Raw genomic sequence first — 22,861 nt, 5'->3', positions numbered from 1 at the left:
AAGTGGAAATTGGACTATTTCTTCACTAAAATACACAACAACTGTGTCTGCCTCATTTACAAAAAAGGCTGTCGCTGTTTTTAAAGAGTTCAATGTGAGGTGATATTACCAAACAAAACACGCTGACATGCACGACAACATTATAGGGAAGATACGCAAAGAAAAATTGAAGTAACTTGAGTTAGTTTAACTTCACAACAGCAGTATTTTGCAAGAGCCCGAGAGTCCAAAGAGAACGCCACAAAGGCTAGCTGCGAGATAAAAATAATAAAGCAAATGTAACAACCAGAATGGCTTGCTAAAATTTGCTTAAATATATTGTTCTACGTAAAGGACGTCAGCCAAGGTCGGCCCCCCACATTTTTACCGCACCAAATCTGGCCCCCGTTGCAAAAAGTTTGGACACCCCTGCCATAGATGCTTGAAAGCCAAAGCTTCAAACCGCCACATGCGTCAATCATCGTTTAACTCGTTAAACAGTTGCTGTGGCATCTCATTTTGTGTAAGTGAGCAGCTTGAGTGGATTCACTCAATGAAGCGTTTAATAAAGACAAGCATTTTTCTACTTTATTCTTGTTTAAAAATAATTCGGTGGGACAGTAACATGTTTAAACTTATCATTTTTACATTTGAAGTGCTTAGAAGCCATTTATTAAAATATACCTGTATATATTTATATATAAACACTAGCACCTGCAGTTTCTGGAGAAATTACGATGGGGCTTTGCTGTGGTAGATACAGAGCTATCAGGTCACGTCCTGTTAATTTGGAGATATTTCAGGGACACGTCCTGTTGATATCGGGTCATTTCCTGCTGATTTGGGCGCAAAGGTTTTTCTGCCATTCAAAATGAAAGGAAAATTTGGACGAACAGTACATTAACATCAATGACATTGACTTACGTATACAGTGTGTCAATGGAATCCAAGTAAATTGGCATCAATAGAATTGGCATACGTGGCTGTCAATGGCATGGACGTGCACAGCCCTCATTGGCATCTGTGTTCATGGGCGTCAATGCGATGTAAAGGCCATTGGAAATGAATGGGACATTTGGACGTACATGGCTGTCAATGGCATTGACATACTTGGGCGCCAATGTCAATGGGGTGTAATGGTAAATGGTCAAAAATAACAATGCCATAGAAAATGAATGAGAAATTTAGACGTACATGGCTGTCAATGGCATTCTATTAGAAATGAATGGGACAGTTTTTAATTTTTAACCCCCCCCCCCCCCCCCCCCCAAAAAAAAAAAAAAAAAAAAAAAAAAAAAAAAAAAAAAAAAAAAACATTTACGGGCGAACGGAAAGTGTTGAGGTGTCAATCGAAAATGTCCTACGTCGCGTGAAAATTCCAGTGGTTTTGATATTGGAACAGTGATGGTCGGTCAAACGGTTTGGGTGGTTGCTACTTCGCGGTTTTTCACTTATCGCTGAGGGTTCTTGTCCCCATTAAACGCAAAAAAAGACGGATAACTGTATTTCTATTGTATTTGGTAAAGTTGCTAAAGCTTAATTATTTGGGGGGAAAAAATCTATGGCAATTGCTAGAGGGTTTTAAGCACTGTTAGGATTATTACGGTGGAACCCTGCAATTAAATTCTCTCTTGGACTGAGAAAGTTTTGGTTCATTTCACCATGTTAAACCTACGCCTCAATTTAACTTGGTTGCCAAGCAGCAATATTTGGGAAGGCATCATTAAGATGCACATATCTCTGTCAGTACTTTGATATTTCCTGCCTAGATGAAACACAGTACAGCAGGGGCTCCAAAAACTAACAAGATCACATCTTTGTTGCTTTTTTTATTCCATCTTTGAATAGGTCTCCCACCCCTTTGCCTGCCGAAAGTCCACCTGTCCAAAATGTTGTACCAAATTCCCGCCGTCCACCAAACAACAAGAAACGAGCGGGTCAACGCCACCTCCTTATCCCAGAAGCGACCCCAGTGTGACATCCGCTTCCAGTGTTCACTCCTCGACCTCAGTTGCCTCGCAAGGTAATTAATTTAGATGTCCAGAAAGGAATTAAGCTGAATCCAATAGATTACAACACTATATTTTGCATCATCAGGTGTCACTCATCTGTGCGACCAATGCGCCTTCGCCACCGCCGACATTGACGTGCTGCTGCAGCATTATGATAGTTGCCACAGCATAATCAACCTAAAGGGGACGCCGCCAAACGTCAAGGCTGAGGAACAGGAAGGCAGCGGAGGTGGCGGTCCGGACAAAGAGGCTAGCCGGGAGTACTCATGCACAAAGTGCCACTTTATTACAGAAGTGGAGGAGGAGATCTTTAGACACTACAGGTGAGCTCGTTTTGCGTTGTTATAGACTTTTGAATGCAAATTCAAGTGTGCCAACTTTGTAGCTTTTCAATTTTTTTCTTTGGGTTATCAAATGTATTAAAACTAAAACAAAATGGTATTTAATCCTATGCAATACTACTTTTAACCCATTGGTTGCCATTATTGGTGGTAGAGGTGTTTTTACGGTAAGCATATACTGTATTGGCCCGAATATAGGCGGTGTGTTTTATAAGTAGGCTTAGGTTACAAATAAGACTGAAAAAGTGGGTGTCGTCTTATATTCGGGGTCTAGACATTATACCCATTCACGACGCTAGATGGCGCCAGATATCATTGAAGTGAATGCTGAACTTCAGTAATGTCGTCATGACAGATCTCAGCTACTCTCAAGTTTAACCAGTTTGCATTATTTTATTGCAATGTTTTTCCTTGTTCAGATTTGTTTCAAGACTACTGTTACAGTTAGACCTCACTTTGATGGTTAATGCAGTTATGGCAATTTTGTTGTTTTATCACAATAGAATGGTTGATTTACATTTCAAAAACCAGATGCCATTCATTTACGAATGATCACTCAATAGCACTTACACACACACACACACACACACACACATTGCTATACTGCTCTAACTCTTATGCCAATGAAACATTTAAGATTTTATCATAGCAGTAATGACACAGACTAAGGGGCCGTTTACATGGTGACTCTCCGAGAATACGAAAAATTTCAAATTTGCATTTATATGGTTCCATCTCCATTCGAACAATGTCGCAATTCCGCGTGAAAACGATGTAGTATTTATGCCAGGCCCTAGGGGGCAGTGCATATTTACAAGGCGACACCGAATGATGCACTTTGACCCCAACAACCTCCTCAACCCCGAAGACAACATACCCTCCCACTCCAAGCAATAGCATTTTTCTGTTGCTCCAAAAGGCACAAAAATGGAAACATTCAACATATTTAAATTAAAAATATTATTAAAACAGTAAATTAAAGCCGACGTTCTGCCATTTGCTGTTTTTAATGTTTAGTAGCACCGCTGCGCACGCCTAATGTGACGCGTGCAAGTCCTGACGTTATCGGCGCGGGAGCTTTCCATTGATATGGATGCAGAGCAAGCCCCCACAAGCCCCCGCGATCGAATCTTTCCACTTTGGAGGCAGGATTCCAAGTTTTGCGTCTTTGCCTACCATCTTGACCTAAACCATAAGAACGCGAGGCCACTTCGCAACACAGTCATTGCGTCTTGGTGTTGCAGAGTTGCCATAAACTTCCCCTTAAGCAAGCACATACAGAAAATAGCTGTGGCCATTAAATGGTCTTATTATAGACTACACTGTTGGATTATACTTTATGTTGAATGCTGAGCTGATTGTAAATGGTAAATTATACATCATATAAACTATCAGAGAAGTCACACACACAGAGGGATACAAAATATCGCGACATACTGATTGCTAGATGCAGTCCGTGCCCAATCATTAAGTTCAGCGGCTTCGACAAGGTTAGAGCTGCTGTCACAGGTGGTGATGGCGACTTCACGTCCCACACAAAGAGCATTTGTTTCAGGGTGTGAGCAATCATTTCTCCTGTATGGTCGCCCATGAAATAGACTGTATCCAACAGCTCCCACAGCAGCTGCGCAGCTCCCACATGCTATATTTGAAATGGACCGTCAAACTGATGTAGGGCTCCGTGGTTAGTTGTCCTCCTCGAATCCAAATTTTTTCCAGTAAACCGACATCGAGTTCTTCTAGATACCAACACCACACTATTAGTGTCGACTAATGCGATACTCGAAATCGCTCTGGCCTGGCTACCGGTAGCCATTTCACTATTATCTGATTATATAACGTTAACTTGTAGCGTTAGCATTGATAGCAATTGGCTTCTATTTGTTTGATTTCCTGATAGCCACGTGACTTCACACGTAAGCACACTGGCTGTACTTTCTTAAAGGGGAATGAGAATAGTTGAACAACACATGGCCAAAGCGGGCTGAAAATACTTCATTTTTTCGTTTCTTTAAAGAAAACAAACTTACCAACATGGTCAAAATTACGTTGGGCATACAGTACCCCCCGGGAAAATAAAAAATCGGCAAAGTAGAAGTGGAGTTAAGTTTATATTAAGACATATAAGACATGTTTTTTTTTTCTCCAAAGTATTTAAACAAAAAACAAAAAAAAAAAAACTAATATGTATATTTTAATTACTGGTTTTTAAGCACTGCAAATATAATGATTATGATATAAGTGAGATATATATGGTGGAAAACACTCAGGTGGCCTGAAGTTTCGCTCTGAGACCCACAATTTGGCCAAATTTCAAATTTGTCCTATATGCACGTGTGATACATCATTGGAAAGCTTAAAATCTCAATTTGCTGGGGGAAGAAAAAATTTGAACAGGAGGGTATTTAATTTTTTTTGTTTGTTTGTTTAAACAGCGAAACGCTAACTGGAGGTGAGATCACGAGAGAGCATAATTAAAGCTGCCATGATTTTAACGAGATATTATTGCATACTTACCTTGTTTTGATTCGAAAACTACATGTAGCATGTATCACCAAGTGTCAAGACACAGCTGTGAAAGGCCATAGCTGGATTTTTTTGGGGATTTCATTGGTGAAACTTGGTTATATAACAAGGGTGGCGATGCAGAAATCGTAGACATCAAGGAGTGGTCGAGATCTTCTTTTTCATATTTTTACCCTTTTAAATATTTTTTTCAATTTTTCTTTGTTTAGATTGATTATTTATCATCTAGCATATCAGGGAAAATGTGACAGTAACAAAAAAATACAATGAAGCAATAGTTTTGAGGTAGATATCTGTGACTTATTTACAGTGCCCTCCATAATTATTGGCACCCCTGAAAAATATGTGTTTTTTAGCTTCTAATATATATATTTTTTATTCAAATAATATGGGACCTTAATGAAAAAAAAGAGAAAAATCCAACCTTCAATACAAGGGCATTCATTCAGTGGGGAAAATATCCCACATAAAGAAAAAATTATTTGACATCAAATAATGTGTGTCACAATTATTAGTACCTCTGGTGTTAATACTTTGTACAACCCCCTTTTGCCAACAAAACAAGGTCTGGGGACTGAGATGGCCATGGGACGAGCTTGATTTTGTGTCTGGTGAACCATTTCTGTGTAGATTTGGCCATATGTTTAGGGTCATTGTCTTGCTCAAAGACCCAGTGACGACCCATCTTCAGCTTTCGGGCAGAGGTAAACAGATTTTGATTTAAAATGTCCTGGTATTTCAAAGCATTCATGATGCCATGCACCCTAACAAGGTTCCCAGGGCCTTTGGAAACGAAACAGCCCCACAGCATCACTGACCCAACCCCATACTTCAGTGGGTATGAGGTGCTTTTCAGCATGCACATCTTTCATGGCTCGCCAGACCCACTTAGAGTGTTTGTTGCCAAAAAGCTCAATCTTGGTCTCACACAAAAATACACACGGTCCCAGGCTTCAACTGGGACAGTGTGCTTTGGTCAGATGAGGTGCCAATAATTATGGAGGGCACTGGACATACACCACTTTTTTTCATTGTGACGTAATTTGTTTAAAAGTTTAAAATATGGGAGTGAATAATATCTTAGTCATTTTTGTCTTTAAACGAAATACCAGACATCGATTAATGATTCAAAGGTAAAAATGACAGACATTTTGAATAATAAATATAATTACTTACCTTCTTTTAATTGCTGGTTTGAAACAAAACGGTTGCACGACGTCTTTAAACGGGGGTTTCCTGAGTAAAACTGAAAAATTAAAAATAGTTCGGGGGCTTAAAGTGCCATGACTCTGCTATGGGAGCATATAGACATACTGTTCTATCAAACACAACAGTTCTTTTGGATTAAAATACTAGTACAGCAGTTTGTTTTAAAGAGGGGAGCAAGAGCAGAAACTGCTTTTTCAACCTCCCCTGTATTTTCCGCCATATCCAAGTAAACATTGATTTGTACATGTATACATGTATATATCTTAACTAGGGCTGTCAAATGATTAAAAATTTTTATCGAGTTAATTACAGCTTAAAAATTAAATCGCAATTCAAACCACCTATAAAATATGCCATATTTTTCTGTAAATTATTGTTGGAATGGAAAGATAAGACACAAGATGGATATATATATATATATTCAACATGCGGTACATAAGGATTGTATTTGTTTATTATAACAATAAATCAACAAGATGGCATTAACATTATTAACATTCTGTTAAAGCGATCCATGGATAGAAAGACTTGTAGTTCTTAAAAGACAAATGTTAGTACAAGTTATAGAAATTTTATATTAAAACCCCTCTTAATGTTTTCGTTTTAATAAAATTTGTAAAATTTTCAAAGAATAAACTAGTTATTAATAAACCATTGTTGATTGTCAATAATTACTTACACAATGCTCATGGGTGCTGAAGCGCCAGCAGAGGGCAGCAAAACTCCTCAAAACACAATTAACAAGTGGGGATTTCACTGTAGTCATATAAATCTGTCTGAGCGGGGCATGTGTGTTAAATGTACTGTTGCACCGATACCATTTTTTGGGCCCGATACCGATACAGATACTTGGCTGTGCAGTATCGGCCGATACCGATACCATTCCGATACCACTCTGTTTGCAAAAAAAAAAAAAAAAAACCAAAAACACATATATATGTACGTATAAGGGATGCAACGGTACAGTTAAGTCACGGTTCGGTACGATTTTCGATACAATTCAATACATTTAATGCTCTGAAACAGAAAATACAACTGTTATTATTATTATTTTTTTTTTTATTTGCTAAAAAGCAAAAATAACAGTGCCATCATATAAACAAGCATTTTAGTGCATAATATTTATGTGCTTACTTCTTACTGATCTGAAGAAATTTTGTATATACTGTAAGTGCTGAGAACAATCTTTACTGTTCGTAAAGTGGGGCACACTGTTGATTGCTGGAGCTCTCTTAGCAGCTATATTTACCATATAAGCAAAACATCCTATTTGTGGTCCGAGTCCATCCGTAACATGTGCTGAATTAACAGTATTTGCAGCATTATCTATAGTCACTGGTATGGATTGATTTGGCCTGCTTAACTTCCATTCAGTCATGGCGGTTTCTAATTCATCAATGTAGTATATGGACTACGCGTCGCTCTGGGCTCACGCAGCTAATGGCATGGGATCGAATGTAGCACATCTAGGTTGCTATTTGATGATATCTAGTGTGTGCGCGCGAGAGTTGGCATGGGATCTAACATAGGACATCTAGGTTGCTATCTGATAATATCTAGTGTGCGCGCTGCGCCACTTGAGTGTTTTCTGGCCACAGAAGTCACTTCTGCTCATTACTGCACAACACCAGCATAATATGACAATCGACTTTCATAAACAGGACGAGTTTGAAGAACGGCGCTCTTAATTTGCCTCTCATTGTTCATCATGAAACCATGAGTTTGCTTAGTCTCTCACGGTCTTAACCTTTCTGATCCCATCGGCGCTACAACAGCAAGCGTTAGCTGAAGCGTGCTAATCGCTTGTGAATGTCATGTAAGAAAAGCAGCGTAACGTCGCGGATGTGCGTTGTAGGGATCATCTTTAATATAGAAGACGAAGGTGTTATTTTTGTTTGGTACTTTCGAGATAAAGACATACAGATGTCATGCATCGGGATTTGGGAAGTTGGCTCACGTGGGGAGGACAGTTCATTTGCGCTAAGGTGATGCCAGCAGATGGAATCGGCGCCCTAAATGTTGGTACTCGTCGATACCGATACCACCAATTCGGGCCGGATCGGCGCCCCCTGCCGATACTGGTATCGGTATCGGTGCAACTTTAGTTAAATGCGTCAAATATTTTAACGTGATTAATTTTTAAAAAATAATTACTGCCCGTTAACGCGCTAATTTTGACAGCCCTAATCTTAACATTTTTAAATAAAATACTGTATTATTTTATTAATTGAAAAAAAATACGTGATTGACTGAGGGTGCGTAATTTGAAGCGGGAATTAGCGATAGATCACTGTATTACCCATTTGCAACACTGAAACTAAGGGGAAAAAAAAAAAAGAACCATTCCACTGTTGTAACTGCCAGTTAACTAATTTACATTTTGGCTGCCATTGATGGTGATAGACATCTAATCCATTTAGACTGGGAAGGGCAAAGGAATGTTTGTTCATTCGACCCTCCCTGTCCAAATGGATTGGACATCGATTACCGTGAATGGCACTGGAACACGCTTAATCATGAGTTAAATTTTCTCTCTTGTTGGTTCCGTGCAGGCGTGTCCACGCGTGCTGTCGCTGTCGCCACTGCGACTTCACGGCGCCCGATTCGTCGGCGCTCCTCGACCATTTCAACTCGGCCCACTGCCACGACGCTTCGCTGTCGGCGACTTCGCTCACTCCGTCTCTGACGCCGTCAGCCAACGGCTGCTCTGCGCCTTCCACGTTGGCAATCAAGGAGGAGAGTAAAGGGGATCTGCGCCTCCTCTACTCGCTAGCGCCACCTGAGGGACGCCTTGCTGAGGGGGGCCGCGAAGAGATCGTCAAGAGCGAGGAGAAGGACAGAGAGCATGAGAAAGGTTGGGTGCTCGGAGAAACGAGAAGTGGTGAACAAGCCCACGGTCTGCTTTGGGTGCCCAAGGAGCGCATGGGACCAGAACCGTCGCTGTTCCCCTCACCTCTCTCCGTGGCGTTTGTTTCCGCCAACCACGAAGCCTCGCATCAGAAGCGAACCGGCGGCGTGGCCTCACCCAGCATGGTCTACCTAGGAGATACCAAGTCGTTTTTGGGTGACGCCAAGCTGTACGGAGGAGGAGGTCGACCAGGCGGAGGAGCTGCTGCCAGCGGAGGGGAGAAAATTAGCCAGGTGCCATCCCAGCAATATACAGGAGGAGGATCAGGAGGAGGAAGTGGAGGAGTTCAGGAGGTCAAAGGAGGAGCTGCTAAAGAAGAGTCCCAGTCACTGCTACGGGTAAGCTCTCAATCATGCCACAATCTTTTTTTACATAGCAACACATCCAACCTGTATGTATTAGGTATTTGTGTCACCAAAAATGTTATTTCACACAAATCATTTCTATTTCATCTAAAGCAGTAGTTCTTAACCTTGCTAAACGTACCGAACCCCACAAGTTTCACATGTGAATTCACCGAACCCTTCGGAATTAGATAATAAAGCGATTTTTTTCAAATTCAAAACCAAGATGTCTAAGCTAAAAAGCTAATAGTTCAGCAAATTCCCGTTCAAAATTCTTCTCATTTTATAAACAGGCCAAAATTTTGAGACCATGTTACCCATTGGTCTATTGCAGGGCTTGGGAACCTTTTTGACCAAGAGAGCCAAAAAACCCAACATATTTAAAAAAAAATGATTCCACCAGATCCATACAGTGTGTGTATGTCTATATACTGTAAATATCAAAATATATATATTCTGTTGCCAGCTTTGTGATCACTTTTTTTTTCGGGACAGCATTTGAACGTGACATACGGTATAGTGAGGGCACGCTCGGCTTTTACGAGCAGTCGCTGAGTTGTGGTTGAAATAAATCTTTGGAAAACAACAACGAAAGCCTGACATTATTACCTGTTATGTTACAATCGTTGCGCACTCACCACTTGGAAAATAGCAAATACAATCATGATGTGGCACTACATATAATTCCTGGAAGTGTAAAACTGCAGCTAGGGAACGCGACAATTTTCACAGGCAAAAAAGTCATGGAAGTCAAACGAATTGCGCACCTACGCATTTTTATATACTCTAGATCAGGGGTCATGAATTAAAGTTCCTCTGGGTCCGAAATTAAAAAATTACAACAATCTCGGGTCCGGAAATATTTTTAATGCTTCTTATTTTCCCAAAAAATACAAACGTATCTTTCCGTGGCCATGCTGATAATTACAACATTCAAAAATGTAAATAAAATATAAAAAATAAATTTATAGTAAGTAATAAACAATAATAATAATTAATTAGTAATACATAATAAAGCGATCATATTGAGCCCTTAATTCCGCTATTTTTGAGAACAGATGGCAGAGTTCATAGGGAAACTTTGCGAAAAAGCTGCGTGCTTCGTTTTATAGTGCCTTTTCAAATGGCTGCTTTTTACAAGCGCTTTCGTTGTACGGCCATTCCTTACTACGCAGTGAAACGTCTACACAACGCTCAGCGCGCTTGTGCAAGCATCCGCACACATGCGCACATCGGTTAGAAGCGGACCGAGGTCCGCGGTTCCGTGACCTCTGCTCTAGATTGCTTGGCAATGAGTAGGGAGGGGCCAGCCCCGCTTCTGGCTGAGGAGAGATATAAGGCGCAAGACGAGCTCTGTACTTACGGCCAGCTCCGTGCAATCCGCGATGGGAGGACCACCAATGGCCACTGAATTGAAGCATATTTTTGTGACGTATGTTTGAAGGTCCAAGAAAAATGTATGAATGAAAAATCAGCTCATCACAGCTCGTTCATGTCAAATGAGCCGGCTGGTTCCACACTTAATATTACGGGTTGGCGTAGAGCCAAATGCACTCATCAAAAGAGCTAGATATGGCTCGCGAGTAGAGATGATGCCGATCGATCGGGTCCGATCACGTCATTTTCAAAGTATCGAAATCGGCAAAAAAATATCGGAAATGCCTTTTTTTTAATATATATACTGTATATTTTTTAATTAAATAGTTTTCTAATTGTATTTAACGTTACAGACAAAATGTCTTGCACTCATCCAGAGTCTTAAGTTTTGGTTTAAAGATTGGTTCATTATAACAACAAACATCCTCCCCTGCCATTTATTGTGATGTCACTTTTAAGCCTAGTAAGTAGGTAAACTACTTCTTATGAAGATTTTTGTTATTGCTCTATTCTGCACTCAATGTTTTAGTTTACATGTTTATCATTTACATATTTTATGGCACAGTGCTGATAAGCTTTGTTTTGATCCAAAGCAGTGGAACAGTGTCATGTTGGACAATAAAAAAAGATACTTGGAGCAATTGAATTGAGTTTTATTCATTTTTTTTCTTAATGCATTGCCAAAATGTATATGATCGGGAAAAATTATCGTGAATGATTGGAATTGAATCGGGAAGAAAAAAAAGCAATCGGATCGGGAAATATCGGGATCGGCAGATACTCAAACTAAAACGATCGGGATCGGATCGGGAGCAAAAAACATGATCGGAACAACCCTACTCGCGAGACATAGCTTCCCAACCTCTGGTCTATTGTATTCCCTCAAACCAAGTGTGAGTCAACCTTCCACTGAGCAAACCAGTTTCTTCTCCCATCAGATCGAGAACTACCAGTTAAAAGAAATTGATTAAGCCTGTAAATTGGGAGCAGACCAGTCCAAAACCTAGTCTAAAAAGCCACTTTGCCTAGATTTTACCAGTGTATGTATTTTTTCACCTTCGCCGAACCACAGATCTAAAGCATTAAAAAAATACAAAGCAGTGTTACGTGTTTTTTGACAATTTTGTTGATGACACATTTGAATGGAAACCAGGCTTTTTTATAGCAAAACTGCATATAAAGATGACAGTTGTACTCAACAGATCGATATATTTTTCCTGATACAGTTTCTCACCCAAAGGGCAACATTTGCTTCCTCCTGTCACCTGCGAAAAATAATTAGCTGCCATTGCCGCGATAAGTGTCGAATCCATTTTGACTGGGACGGCTGACAGCAGTCATACGTTCACCGTCCAAATAGATTGGAAGGACATCGCTGTCAATGGCAACCAATGAATCAAATTTAACTCAGAACACCATTCGTTCACAATGACCGAGCAAAACGTCGCCACAAAGTCGCCTTAGAGTTGACGGGAAGGCAAAACTTTGACAGTTGCCATGACAACCCACCCGTCATGTTCCACTTTTTCAGAGTGGCGGGGGAGCCTTCTCAATGTATAAAGTGATGTCATGGACTGGCTGAAGTAAGATTGCGGCCCTCCGCGGTCGCAGAGCTTATTGGCTATGATCGCATTAAATCAGCACAACCACGTGTACTGTGTGTGTGTGATTACGCGTGTGTGTGTGTGGGTGGCTATAGAGTCAGTGGTGAAAGTGAGTATGTGAATAGAGCTCATGGGGTGTCTAAGGACAAATCAAAGTAAGAATACACTGTACTGGCTGATTATGCACTGTGTGTGTGCATATGATGTGTTGGCAACCACTTGGCAGACAAGCAGGGTGTGTCGGCAAGAAGGTTTACTCATTTTCTCGGGTGGGGCAGAAAGAAAGGAAAGAACATTTAGATGAGAAGCAACGAGGCGAGTTGTTGAAGAAAAATGTACTCGTTGAAAGTCACTGTGATAATTTTTTCCTCTGTATCAAAGTGGAAGCTTCAAAACGCCTCCAAATTGTTAAAATTTGGAGAAATGTGCTTCAAAAGTCCATTGAATTCACAGTGCAAACAATCATGTTTGACTAGTTGAATTTTAGACGAAACGAACTCAATACAACAATGATGTTTGACGTCAGCTGAGTGAGCTTTGTTTGATAATTGAGGAAGTACAGGAATAGGAACTAATTATGTGGGAAAGTGGTTGGTAATTGCCTTCACAAATCATTTTCCTATAAGAATAGTTAAAGATAAGTACCGTCGTTTTTGGACTACATGGCGCGCCAACCAAATTTGACACTAAAACGGCATTTGTTAATTGATAAGCCGGACTGGACTAACTGTATTATGGGATGCTTACACAAAAAGATATTAACCGGTAACACTTTAAATGACAGCGGCATCATAAGTTTGTCATAAGACCAAATGAACCCCCATGACTTCAAGAAGCTTAATTTTGCCATCACTGCTCCCTTGGGGGAGACTGTCAACCTCTGCTGCCACCTGCTGTCAACAATGTTGTGGTCCAACATGCCTCCTAGCATGCATTGCAGTGCTACAGATGTAAATAACAAACAAAATTCATGTACTTTGCTGATTATTTCTTAAGTTACTTTTCCAGTTGTTTCATTAATTGCTAGTTATGGTATTTGGTAACACTTTATTCAGGGTACCCGCGGGTTATTAAAAGTATTAAAAAAGCATTGAATTTAAGTTTTCCATTATTAAAGGTATTAAAAGTATTAAATTAGCTGTCGTAAGTCTGGAATTTTTTCACCGTGGTTTTAATTTTGAAGAACATCTCAGTGCAACCTAAATTATATCCGTGACGAAGTTTTTATTATTTTTTTAAAATCCATAACGAAGATGACGCGTAGAATTTTTACGATGCACTGCACTACAAATCATAATACACCTCGTGCGTGCGCGCTGTTAGCATCATTAGCATCAACATCACAGCAGCAGGCAATCGCACAGTACTGTGTGCTAACGTAAGGAACTGCTCAGATGCCTTAGTTGTTATGTTCGACGAAAGCCTCAACAAGACAACCAAGTCCAAACAGTTGGACCAGCATTTGAGGTATTGGATCGGCGACCAAGTCGCATCAAGATACTTTGGGTCGCAGTTTATGGGTCATGCGAAGAAGGCAGTGGACCTGCTTAACATTTCAAAGTAAGTTGCCAATTTCTCCAATTAAAATGTGTTAGATGTAATAATGATTTTTCTGCACGGTTTGCCTTTCGAATGAATGTGAATTTCGTAGTTTTAACTCAAGAGTTAGCCATGTTCAATGGGGTATTGGCAGGTGCACTAGCCTTAGCATGGATAAACCAGAGTCGTAGATCCACCATCACCCTCAGATACACAACACGGTTGACACTATTATTGGAACGAGTGCAGGGTAACGTTTATCTGAATAACATGGCATGGTGATAGGCAAATTATAATGTAGGTGATAGTAAAACACCTCCTGGTATATTTAAATGTCTTTCTTGATTGAATAAGGGTATGGATTTTCTCTATCTGATTAAAAGAAATGTCTTCAATAGCTAACAAAGGATTAACATGTTTTGTATACTTATTGTAATGTGATTAGAAAAAAACAATTACCAAAGGAAATGGTCATGTGTAGCTTTTTTATTTTGTGGTAATGAATGGTAAACTACTGCCATTTAGTGGCTGTTTTTTAAACTTTCACTGCCAATTGCAAGATTTTCCCAAGCACTTTACAGTTAAGGTGACCAACTTGACAATCACCAGTTAAGGTGACCAACTTGACAATCACCAACCTACCACCTTGACTAGGTCCTCTTAAAAAGGAAATCTGTTGTACTGCAAATGTAATTTCTGAAGTTGCTTTACAAAAATAGTGTAAAATCCATTTAATCCTGGGGAAAAAAAAATCTGAAGACCTTATATTTAAATGTGTTTTAATTGTATCTTCAGTAAATGTGCATTTTTTTGTCAAACACACTTAGTAATTGAGGTTAAATTTGATGTTCAGTGCTTTATTTTTTTTAATATGATTCAATATTATCTAAATAATGTGTGTGAGAAAAGTATTAATTTTCAGTTGAAATGGCATTCAAAAAGGTCTTAAAAGTCTTGAATTTAGATTTATCAATCCTGGGGGGACCCTGTTATTTGACAGAGGTGCCATAGGACTTTCATAAGACCATCATAATTATGACATGACACTGCCATGAGCATTAATAAATGCTCTCGACTAGGGTTGGGCATCGTTTGAAATTGAACGATTCCGGTTCAAATTCCGATTCCACGTTTCGATTCCGGTTCCGAACGATTTTCGATTCCGATTCTTTTAAGAGGCATGGTAAAAATAAAAATGCAGGGTCAAAAAAATTGCATCGTTTATATTAAAGTCTTAACTTCTCGATGTTTTTTTTTGTTTTTTTTTTAAATAAAATGAACTTCCCATGGGGCTAATTTTAACTCTTATATAAATATTCTTTGAACTCGAGCAATTTTTTCCCGCTCGGCGCTCACGGCATCAAAACAAGGAATCGAAATTTAAAAGTTCGAACGATTCCGGGAGCATCGGAATATTAGAACCGGTTCCCATCGATGTTCGATGCCCAACCCTACTTATGACAGATATCATTTTTGTGTCGTCCGGCAAATTTTCTCACTTTTGAATAGATGTAAAAGATCCAAGCGGGTGATAAATGGAGTTAGTGACATAATTTTCTGGTTGACACTTAATGACATCTGTCATATGCATTAATTAATGCCCATGATAGTGTCATGTCATAATTGTGATGGTCTTATGGCATATGACGCCGCTGTCAAATAAAGTGTTACTTGCTAACTAGAGATGTCCCGATCGTCCGATCACGTCATTTTCAAAATATCGGAATCGCCAAAAAATATTGGACATGCCTTTTTTTTAATATATATATATATATATTTGTTTTAATTAAATAGTTTTCTAATTGTATTTAACGTTACAGACATAATGTGTTACACTCTTCCAGGGGCTTTACTTTAAGCTTAACGTGACAGACAAATTTATCGCGTTAACGGCGAGAATTAATATTTTTTACATTTATCACATTACAATATTTAACGCAATTAACGCATGCGCTAAACAACCCACTCACGCATTGTCGTGTTCAATCTATAATAGTGCCGTTTTACCCATACAGTATATAGAGCTAAAAGGCAGCGTAAAATGAGTACAGTGAATTTTGGCAGCCTTTGGAGCCTTTTTTTTAAACGGCTAAAGCATTGTGGGAAGCAATGTGGGGAAGAAAGGTAGTAGTTGATCTTTTTCTTAACACCCTATGTTATTTCCCAACGCAGAGAAGATATATCAATTGGTACCACGACGCGCAGTCATGGTTGCACTTTCCATCATGCATTTGGGCAGAAGTTAAATGGCTACAGTATCATTTACTGAAAGCTCAACAAATACACTAGATCGCAATATTTAGTCACAATATACAAAGTCACATTTATCCTTTAAGGATTACAAGTCTTTCTATCCATGGATCCCTCTCACAGAAAGAATGTTAATAATGTACATGCCATCTTGAGGATTTATTGTCGTAATAAACAAATACAGTACTTATGTACTGTATGTTGAATGTATATATTCGTCCGAGTTTTATTCATTTTTTTCTTAATGCATTGCCAAAATGTATATGATCGGGAAAAATTATCGGGAATGATTGGAATTGAATCGGGAGCAAAAAAAAAAAGCAATCGGATCGGGAAATATCGGGATCGGCAGATACTCAAACTAAAACGATCGGGATCGGATCGGGAGCAAAAAAACATGATAGCAGGATTCAAAATTAGGGGAAAAAGTAGCGCCTTATTCTCCAAAAATTACAGTATCTATTCAGTTGAATTTTGGAAAACTGACATTTCTTAAATTTCACTTAACATTATTCATCCATTCATTTCATGTCAAGCTGCCTTTTTGTGGTTATCTGTTAGTCAGCTGAGCCAAGACTCGAACCCAGAACCTCTCAACTGAAGGCAGACAAGCAAACCACAAATCCACAATGTTTCATATCTACCGCCATTCTTTCTTTAGTATATAATTTGTCCTCATGACAATTGTGGGTGTGCCGCATTGCTAGCTGACTTTGGGCACATCAGACAAACAGTCACAAAGTAGGCTGAATAGAAATGAGTAAACCACTACACAGTTTCAAAAACTATACTCATGAATCCACTGCAAACCACAATATGAAATATTAATTTACTACCTCTCCTACGGCATCAATCACATTTTTTTTTCTGAGAAGTAAACTTGTCTGCATAATAGTTTTTTTTATCCCCCATGTGAAGGCGAGAAACTCAAGCACCGAACGTGACGTATTACTTCAATTGCGGCGTAGGCGATCACACTTTATTGCTTTATCACACAGTATTTACCCCTGTGTTTCCATGGCACAAACACACGCATATGCATGCACGCCGGCTGTCTTGACTCATCATTTTGAGTCATCGTCGTCGGGCAGGGCAAAGAACTGGCATGAATATTGCATCATATGAGTTTTTTTGTCTCTCGGCGCAAGTCTCCCCAAAAATATCAGTTGCATGGCAACACCCATGAAACTTAAAGCAACCCTGACTTACTCGACTTTTTTCATCAAGTGCTACTGTCAAATAATGTGTTATTTCTGCAGGAGAGGAAGCCTTGGCGCAGGCAGGGTGAGAATGATGCATGACGACATTCAAAGCAGCAAAAGTAGTTTTTCATCTAAACATGCCACGGTGGCCAGATTTTCCCCCTCCCTTTGTGCGTTTTACAAAAGAGAAAGGCTTTTTTCCTAACTCATTGGCTGCCACTGATGTCGCAAGACGTCAAATCCAAATTTAGTGGGCTAGCAACCCGTCAATGGCAGTGAAACATGATCACTCAATGACAGCTACCCCAGTTCAAATTGATTTAATGTGTATCATTTGTGATATTCTGACCTATCAAGCCCATTTTGATTAAGATTTTATTCTGAAATAGAATGGTGTTTCATGTCGATTTATCATTCGATCGAACACTTATTCCAACATTTAGGAACAAGCAGTTTTTACCATGTATGCCTTTGAAATGCGTGCAACATTTTTGTTGTTCCTGGAAGTTAGTAAAAGCAGAGCGAGTGAAAGACATTGCAGACGCAGGACTGAACTGTATCCGAGACGATCACTGGAGATGATTAAAAGCTCTTAGGGTGAACTACGGATAGAAAGACGTCTAGTTCTTAAAAGATAAAAGTTAGTCTGAGTTACAATAATTCTATATTAAAACCCCTCTCAAAGTTTTCGTTTTAATAAAAGTTGTAAAATTTTAAACCAACAAAGTAACTAGTATGTCGCCATTGTTGTTGACGTCGCAGGGCGGTGACGTCACATGGCCACACTGCCGTACTTCCACAGTGTCACGCTTTAACTATGTAAGGTAGTGATTTAAATATGCCACAAGGTCTCAGTGGCGAGTTTTAGATTAATTTGAGATCAAGCCAATGAGTGTGTTTTGTACCTTGACTGACGCCGTAGTTTTCCTTTTATTCCACAGTGGAGTGTAAGGCAGAGAGAAAGGCAAGCGGACACAGGCGTTGAGCTTCATAGTTTGTATTTCGTGACTAAATATTGCCGTCCAGTGTATCCGTTGAGCTAAGCGAGTTGCTAAAATGTTTAAATAGTTTGACCAAAGTCTGAGTAAGTTAATGTTATTACGCTTGAGAACACACATCACTTAAAAGTGACGTGTTTTTCCCACGTGTTTCAACTGAATTTCCATTTGTGTCAAGCTATTTTTAAATTTGAGTTAAGTTTTAAGTTAGTCTAAATCAGGGGTCTCCAAACCAGTCCTCAAAGGCAGCTGTGGGTCCTGGTTTTTGTTCATACCGATCCAGCACAGACAGTTTAACCAATGAGGTTTCTGCTCAAACAAGTAGCACCTGACTGCAATCAACTGATTGCACTTGTAAAACACCAGATTGGTGCAAAGGTGTCATCTTGTTTTGTTGGAACAAAATCCTGCATCTACAACGGCCCTATGTGGAATATTTTGGAGACTACTGGTCTTGTAAGTCCTGAGAGTTTTTTTTTTTTTTTTCCTCCAGTTCAAAATAAATGTATGATATCAACTGTGTTGGAGCACATTAGGCACCAGTGCTATTTGGTGTTTTATCCATCAGTGACTGCTGAGGTAAAATTGACAGTTGGCTTTATTATGTTTTTATTTCACACCCTCATCACTCTCCGGTGCTGTGTTTTTACAGATTAAATAAAGCATGTATGCAAAACATGTTAGCCACGCATCGACAGTAGTCATAATTAATTGAAACCTAGCCCTCCGCAGGGTTAACGTTACGTTAGCAAGGTACAGTAATGTTAATCTTATTTATTAGCGCTATGTTAATTTAATTTTACCTTGCCCCAAGTATTGCTCCTCCGCCCTCAGAGTAAATGGGGTGCCTTCGGTGGAGCTGCAACATTAACGAGAGTGCTGTAGTGTTCTGCAAGAAATGTCATACAATGAATACATGAAGCAGTGTTTGCCTTGGTGTTCAGCTTCAAAAGCTCCCACACTTTTGACATTTTCTGCTTTTTCTTTGTGCCTTTCTCTTCGCTTTTGCCGGTGTCTTTGTCGTTACCTCTATATTCATACATGGTTGAAATTAGTGCTGCTAAGATTAATCGATTAGCTTGAGTAATTCGATTCAAAAATAGATTCAAATTACATTTTGCTGCTTCGAGTATTCGTTTGATTTAAGTGGCGTTGTAACGGTTTGTTTTGAAAGTGTTTGCATTTAGTTTAATTGATTTGGGTGAATACACTGCCCTCTGGTGGCAAAAGTGAATATGACATAACTCATTTCACATGGCTGAATCCATCTGCTCCCTGTTTTGACCAAAATAAGCAAGTTTTTGTTAGCGATGTTTTTTAATGCGTTGAATATTCGTTCCAACCATTTTTTAAGAGCATTGTTAAAAAAAAAGCAATTTATAGCATTTAAGCTAGCGGACTTTTGCTAGTTAACAAATTGTTCTTTTGTTGTACTTAGATCCTCATTTATTTATGTTTTTTAAATACCATTTGAGGCTCAGCTCAGGTATTTTAATTTTTTGTTTCCGATCCGATTACTCGATTATTCTTACTAACTACCTCATCGATTAATCGACTACTAAAATAATTGATAGCTGCAGCCCTAGTTGAAATCAAATATATCCACCGCCTCTGTCTTCTTCCTGTACGGTGTTGTGCCGCATTAAAAGTAATCTGGGCAAAATTAAACGATTCCTCGAGGCGGAGGAATCAATTCTTAAAATCGAATTACTCGAATTATTCGAGTAATCGTTTCAGCTCTAGTATGAAGGCTAGAAACCGTTTTGTCTACACGAAAGTCGCTACGGCTTCTTCAACTATTTGTATTTCCGGTGTATTTGGTAAATCTGTGCATTTCAAAATAATTTGTCACGACTGAAAGTTCGATGAATGAGCACGCAAGTCCTAATCGGATCAATATTTTTAGTGTCTCTGAAAACTGAACAACCAGTCAAAATTCAAATCTGAACTCTGATTGGATTAAAGAAATTCTGACCATGTAAATGTAGCCACTGTCATCCATCCATCCATCCATTATCTTCCGCTTATTCCGGGGTCGGGTCGCGGGGGCAGCAGCTTCAGCAGGGAAGCCCAGACTTCCCTCTCCCCAGCCACTTCAGCCAGCTCCTCCGGCGGGATTCCAAGGCGTTCCCAGGCCAGCCGAGCCACTGTCAATGATATTGAAAGCGTTAGAGGGCCGAAATTACAGAAAAATTGCATTGTTGAGGCGTTGCACCTCCTATTGGCTTTTTTTGGTTTGTGATTTATTATACTGACGTCGACCTTTGTCTTCAATGTGACTTTCTGTCTCTTTGACTGACTTAATGAGAGAGCAAAGCACAGTTGATTTGAGGTAGTCTAATTTACACAGGATTCAGAATTTACTGTGTTGTTTGGTAAAGAGTCAAGTTTTATTCATGATGGGACTGAGGGCATCAAGAAAATAGGCCAAATGGGGACTGAAGCACCATTTAAAATGGTAAAAGGTTACAAAGGTGAAAATTGTGAAATCAATAAATTTGCGGAACCACATCAAATCCAGCATGACTCAAAAGTACTGAGACGGAACCTTGAGCAGGATAAATTACTGCGTATGCTTTCGGCATGTCGGAGAGGACTTTCATTAAAGTTCATTTAGTTTACATTTCTGCCTGACGGAGCTAATTATGTTCAAGGAAAAAAAGAGACACACACTAACACAGCTGTACTTTACATAAAGTTCTCATTACTTCGCGTTCTATTTCCCTTCTTCTCTCTTGCATAAATCCGTGTGTGTGTGTGTATCCATCTGTGCGACTTAGCCCTCCTTTTCTTGTGTACTTAATTATGTGTGTTGTCCCCACATTTGCATTCCAACTGAGTGTGTATTTTGTAAGGAAATTAAAGCGTGAATTGAAGTTATTTTCCGTAGCGATAATTTAACATCCTGTTATATCCGCTGCAGGAAATTGTGGAGCTTATGTCTGTCTGTGTCTGTGTGGATGTGTGTTTAATGGTAAAGCTAAAGTGAGTTAGTCTGTAGATGATGCGACTTTTATATATTGTAAAACCGAAATAAATTAAAATAAACTCGCCTGTTGTCTGAGAGGGAAAAATGCGGAAAAATAGTGTCACCTTGCGGTGTTTTGTAGGTACAGCTCAAACTTTTCGAACTCATGTTACGTTATGATGCTGACAGTGGCTGTCTCAGTTTCACCAATGAGATGTGATCTGATTCTATTATACTAATCACAGGTACAGTGTATTTTCTCCACTAGAGGGCACTCATGCTCTTTGGACAGTGTTGTTTCATAGTGTTGTTCTGGTCTCAATTCGATGGTTTTTGTGTTATATTTTTGGCCTAATATGATCGTGTGTTTTGCTTATTGTACAGTTTTATAATAACAGTTCATATAGGTGAAGTAGTGCTGAGGAAAAAAAATCTTATCAGGGTGTAACGGTACACAAAAATCTCGGTTCGGTACGTACCTCGGTTTTGACTGAGGTCACTGTTCGGTTCATTTTCGGTACAGTAAGAAAACAAAATGCAAAATATAAATGTGCTAGTTGTTTATTACACACTTTTGTGCTTTAACAAAAGGAACATTAGCCTATACAAAGCTAGAATTCTGCTCAAAAAGTAGCGGGTATTTAAAGATAATCCAACAACAATTTGCCTTTCAGACCCAGCGAATTGGTCAGCTTTCTTTCTGAAAGAAAGAAGAAAAAAGAAGTCCTGTGCTAAAGAGAAAAGCAATCCCAATGGGAAAGATTTTAGCATGTATTTTACAAATAAAATGCCTCAATGAATCACTTTTTTGTTGTTGTTTTTTTTTTTATGAACAGTTTTCAAAAGCTTTATTGGTGGATTTTCTCAAGTTAAAGCGCCACACAGAAATTAATAAATTTAATTGTGTAAGCAGGATCTGTGTATTATTCTTATTATTTTAGCTAGTTTTAGTATTAGTTTTAGCTCATTTCAATTTATTTAAATGGGCTATTATTTATTTCATTATGTGTTTATATTTTACAAATGTGATGTAGTATTCATTTATATTGTATATTTTATGTTGTATAACTGTAGTTCCTATGTGAATATTAGTTCCTACTTGTTTTGTTGTGGTCGGAAGGTTTTGTATTGAACACGGGGCCGTCGTGTTGGTTATTATCATAGCAGCGAAGACAGCAGTAAATCAACAAAGACAAGTCAACTGTGCCCCGATCTACCACTCAAGAGATCTGATGGACTCAAAAAGTAGGTTACGATTGGATATTAGTTTGAAAATCGACCGGATCCACCGTATTTTTACACGAGTGACTTCCAGTCTGCCTGATCCTAGCTACCGGTAGTAGTATTGACGCAGGAGGGTCACGTCTCGCGTCAAATAATAAACTCTGCCGTTCTTTTCGCGTGCGTCGTGTTGAGCCGCTTCTGGGACGCGTCTAACATGCGGCCGCACTGCGACTGGTGTGAATTGGCTGATTGACTTTAACGCCCGCGTTTCACTGCGTTCTCGCGGTGGTCACGTTGTCGCGCCGTTTCTGGGTTATACTGTCCTACAGTGTTGGTCCTCATTATAGTAGAGAAGACGGAGTATATATACACTCACCGGC

At 39.3% G+C, this 22,861-nt stretch overlaps 1 protein-coding gene across 7 annotated transcripts in view; it reads left to right on the top strand.

Moving 5' to 3' along the window:
* trps1 (trichorhinophalangeal syndrome I) overlaps window positions 1-22,861 on the top strand; it is a 369,624-nt gene that overhangs the window by 254,128 nt on the left and 92,635 nt on the right. For all 7 annotated transcript variants that reach the window (XM_057827381.1, XM_057827379.1, XM_057827378.1 and 4 more), the window contains 3 exons: window positions 1,828-2,002; window positions 2,077-2,314; window positions 8,620-9,313. In XM_057827381.1, the coding sequence (XP_057683364.1) occupies window positions 1,828-2,002; window positions 2,077-2,314; window positions 8,620-9,313 (1,107 nt within the window). The remainder of the gene's footprint in view (window positions 1-1,827; window positions 2,003-2,076; window positions 2,315-8,619; window positions 9,314-22,861) is intronic.

This window comes from Corythoichthys intestinalis, chromosome 22 (genome assembly GCF_030265065.1).
Source record: "Corythoichthys intestinalis isolate RoL2023-P3 chromosome 22, ASM3026506v1, whole genome shotgun sequence".
Taxonomy (NCBI): domain Eukaryota; kingdom Metazoa; phylum Chordata; class Actinopteri; order Syngnathiformes; family Syngnathidae; genus Corythoichthys; species Corythoichthys intestinalis.
The sequence above is the reverse complement of the archived record's forward strand: the minus strand, read 5'-3'. Positions and strand labels throughout refer to the sequence as shown.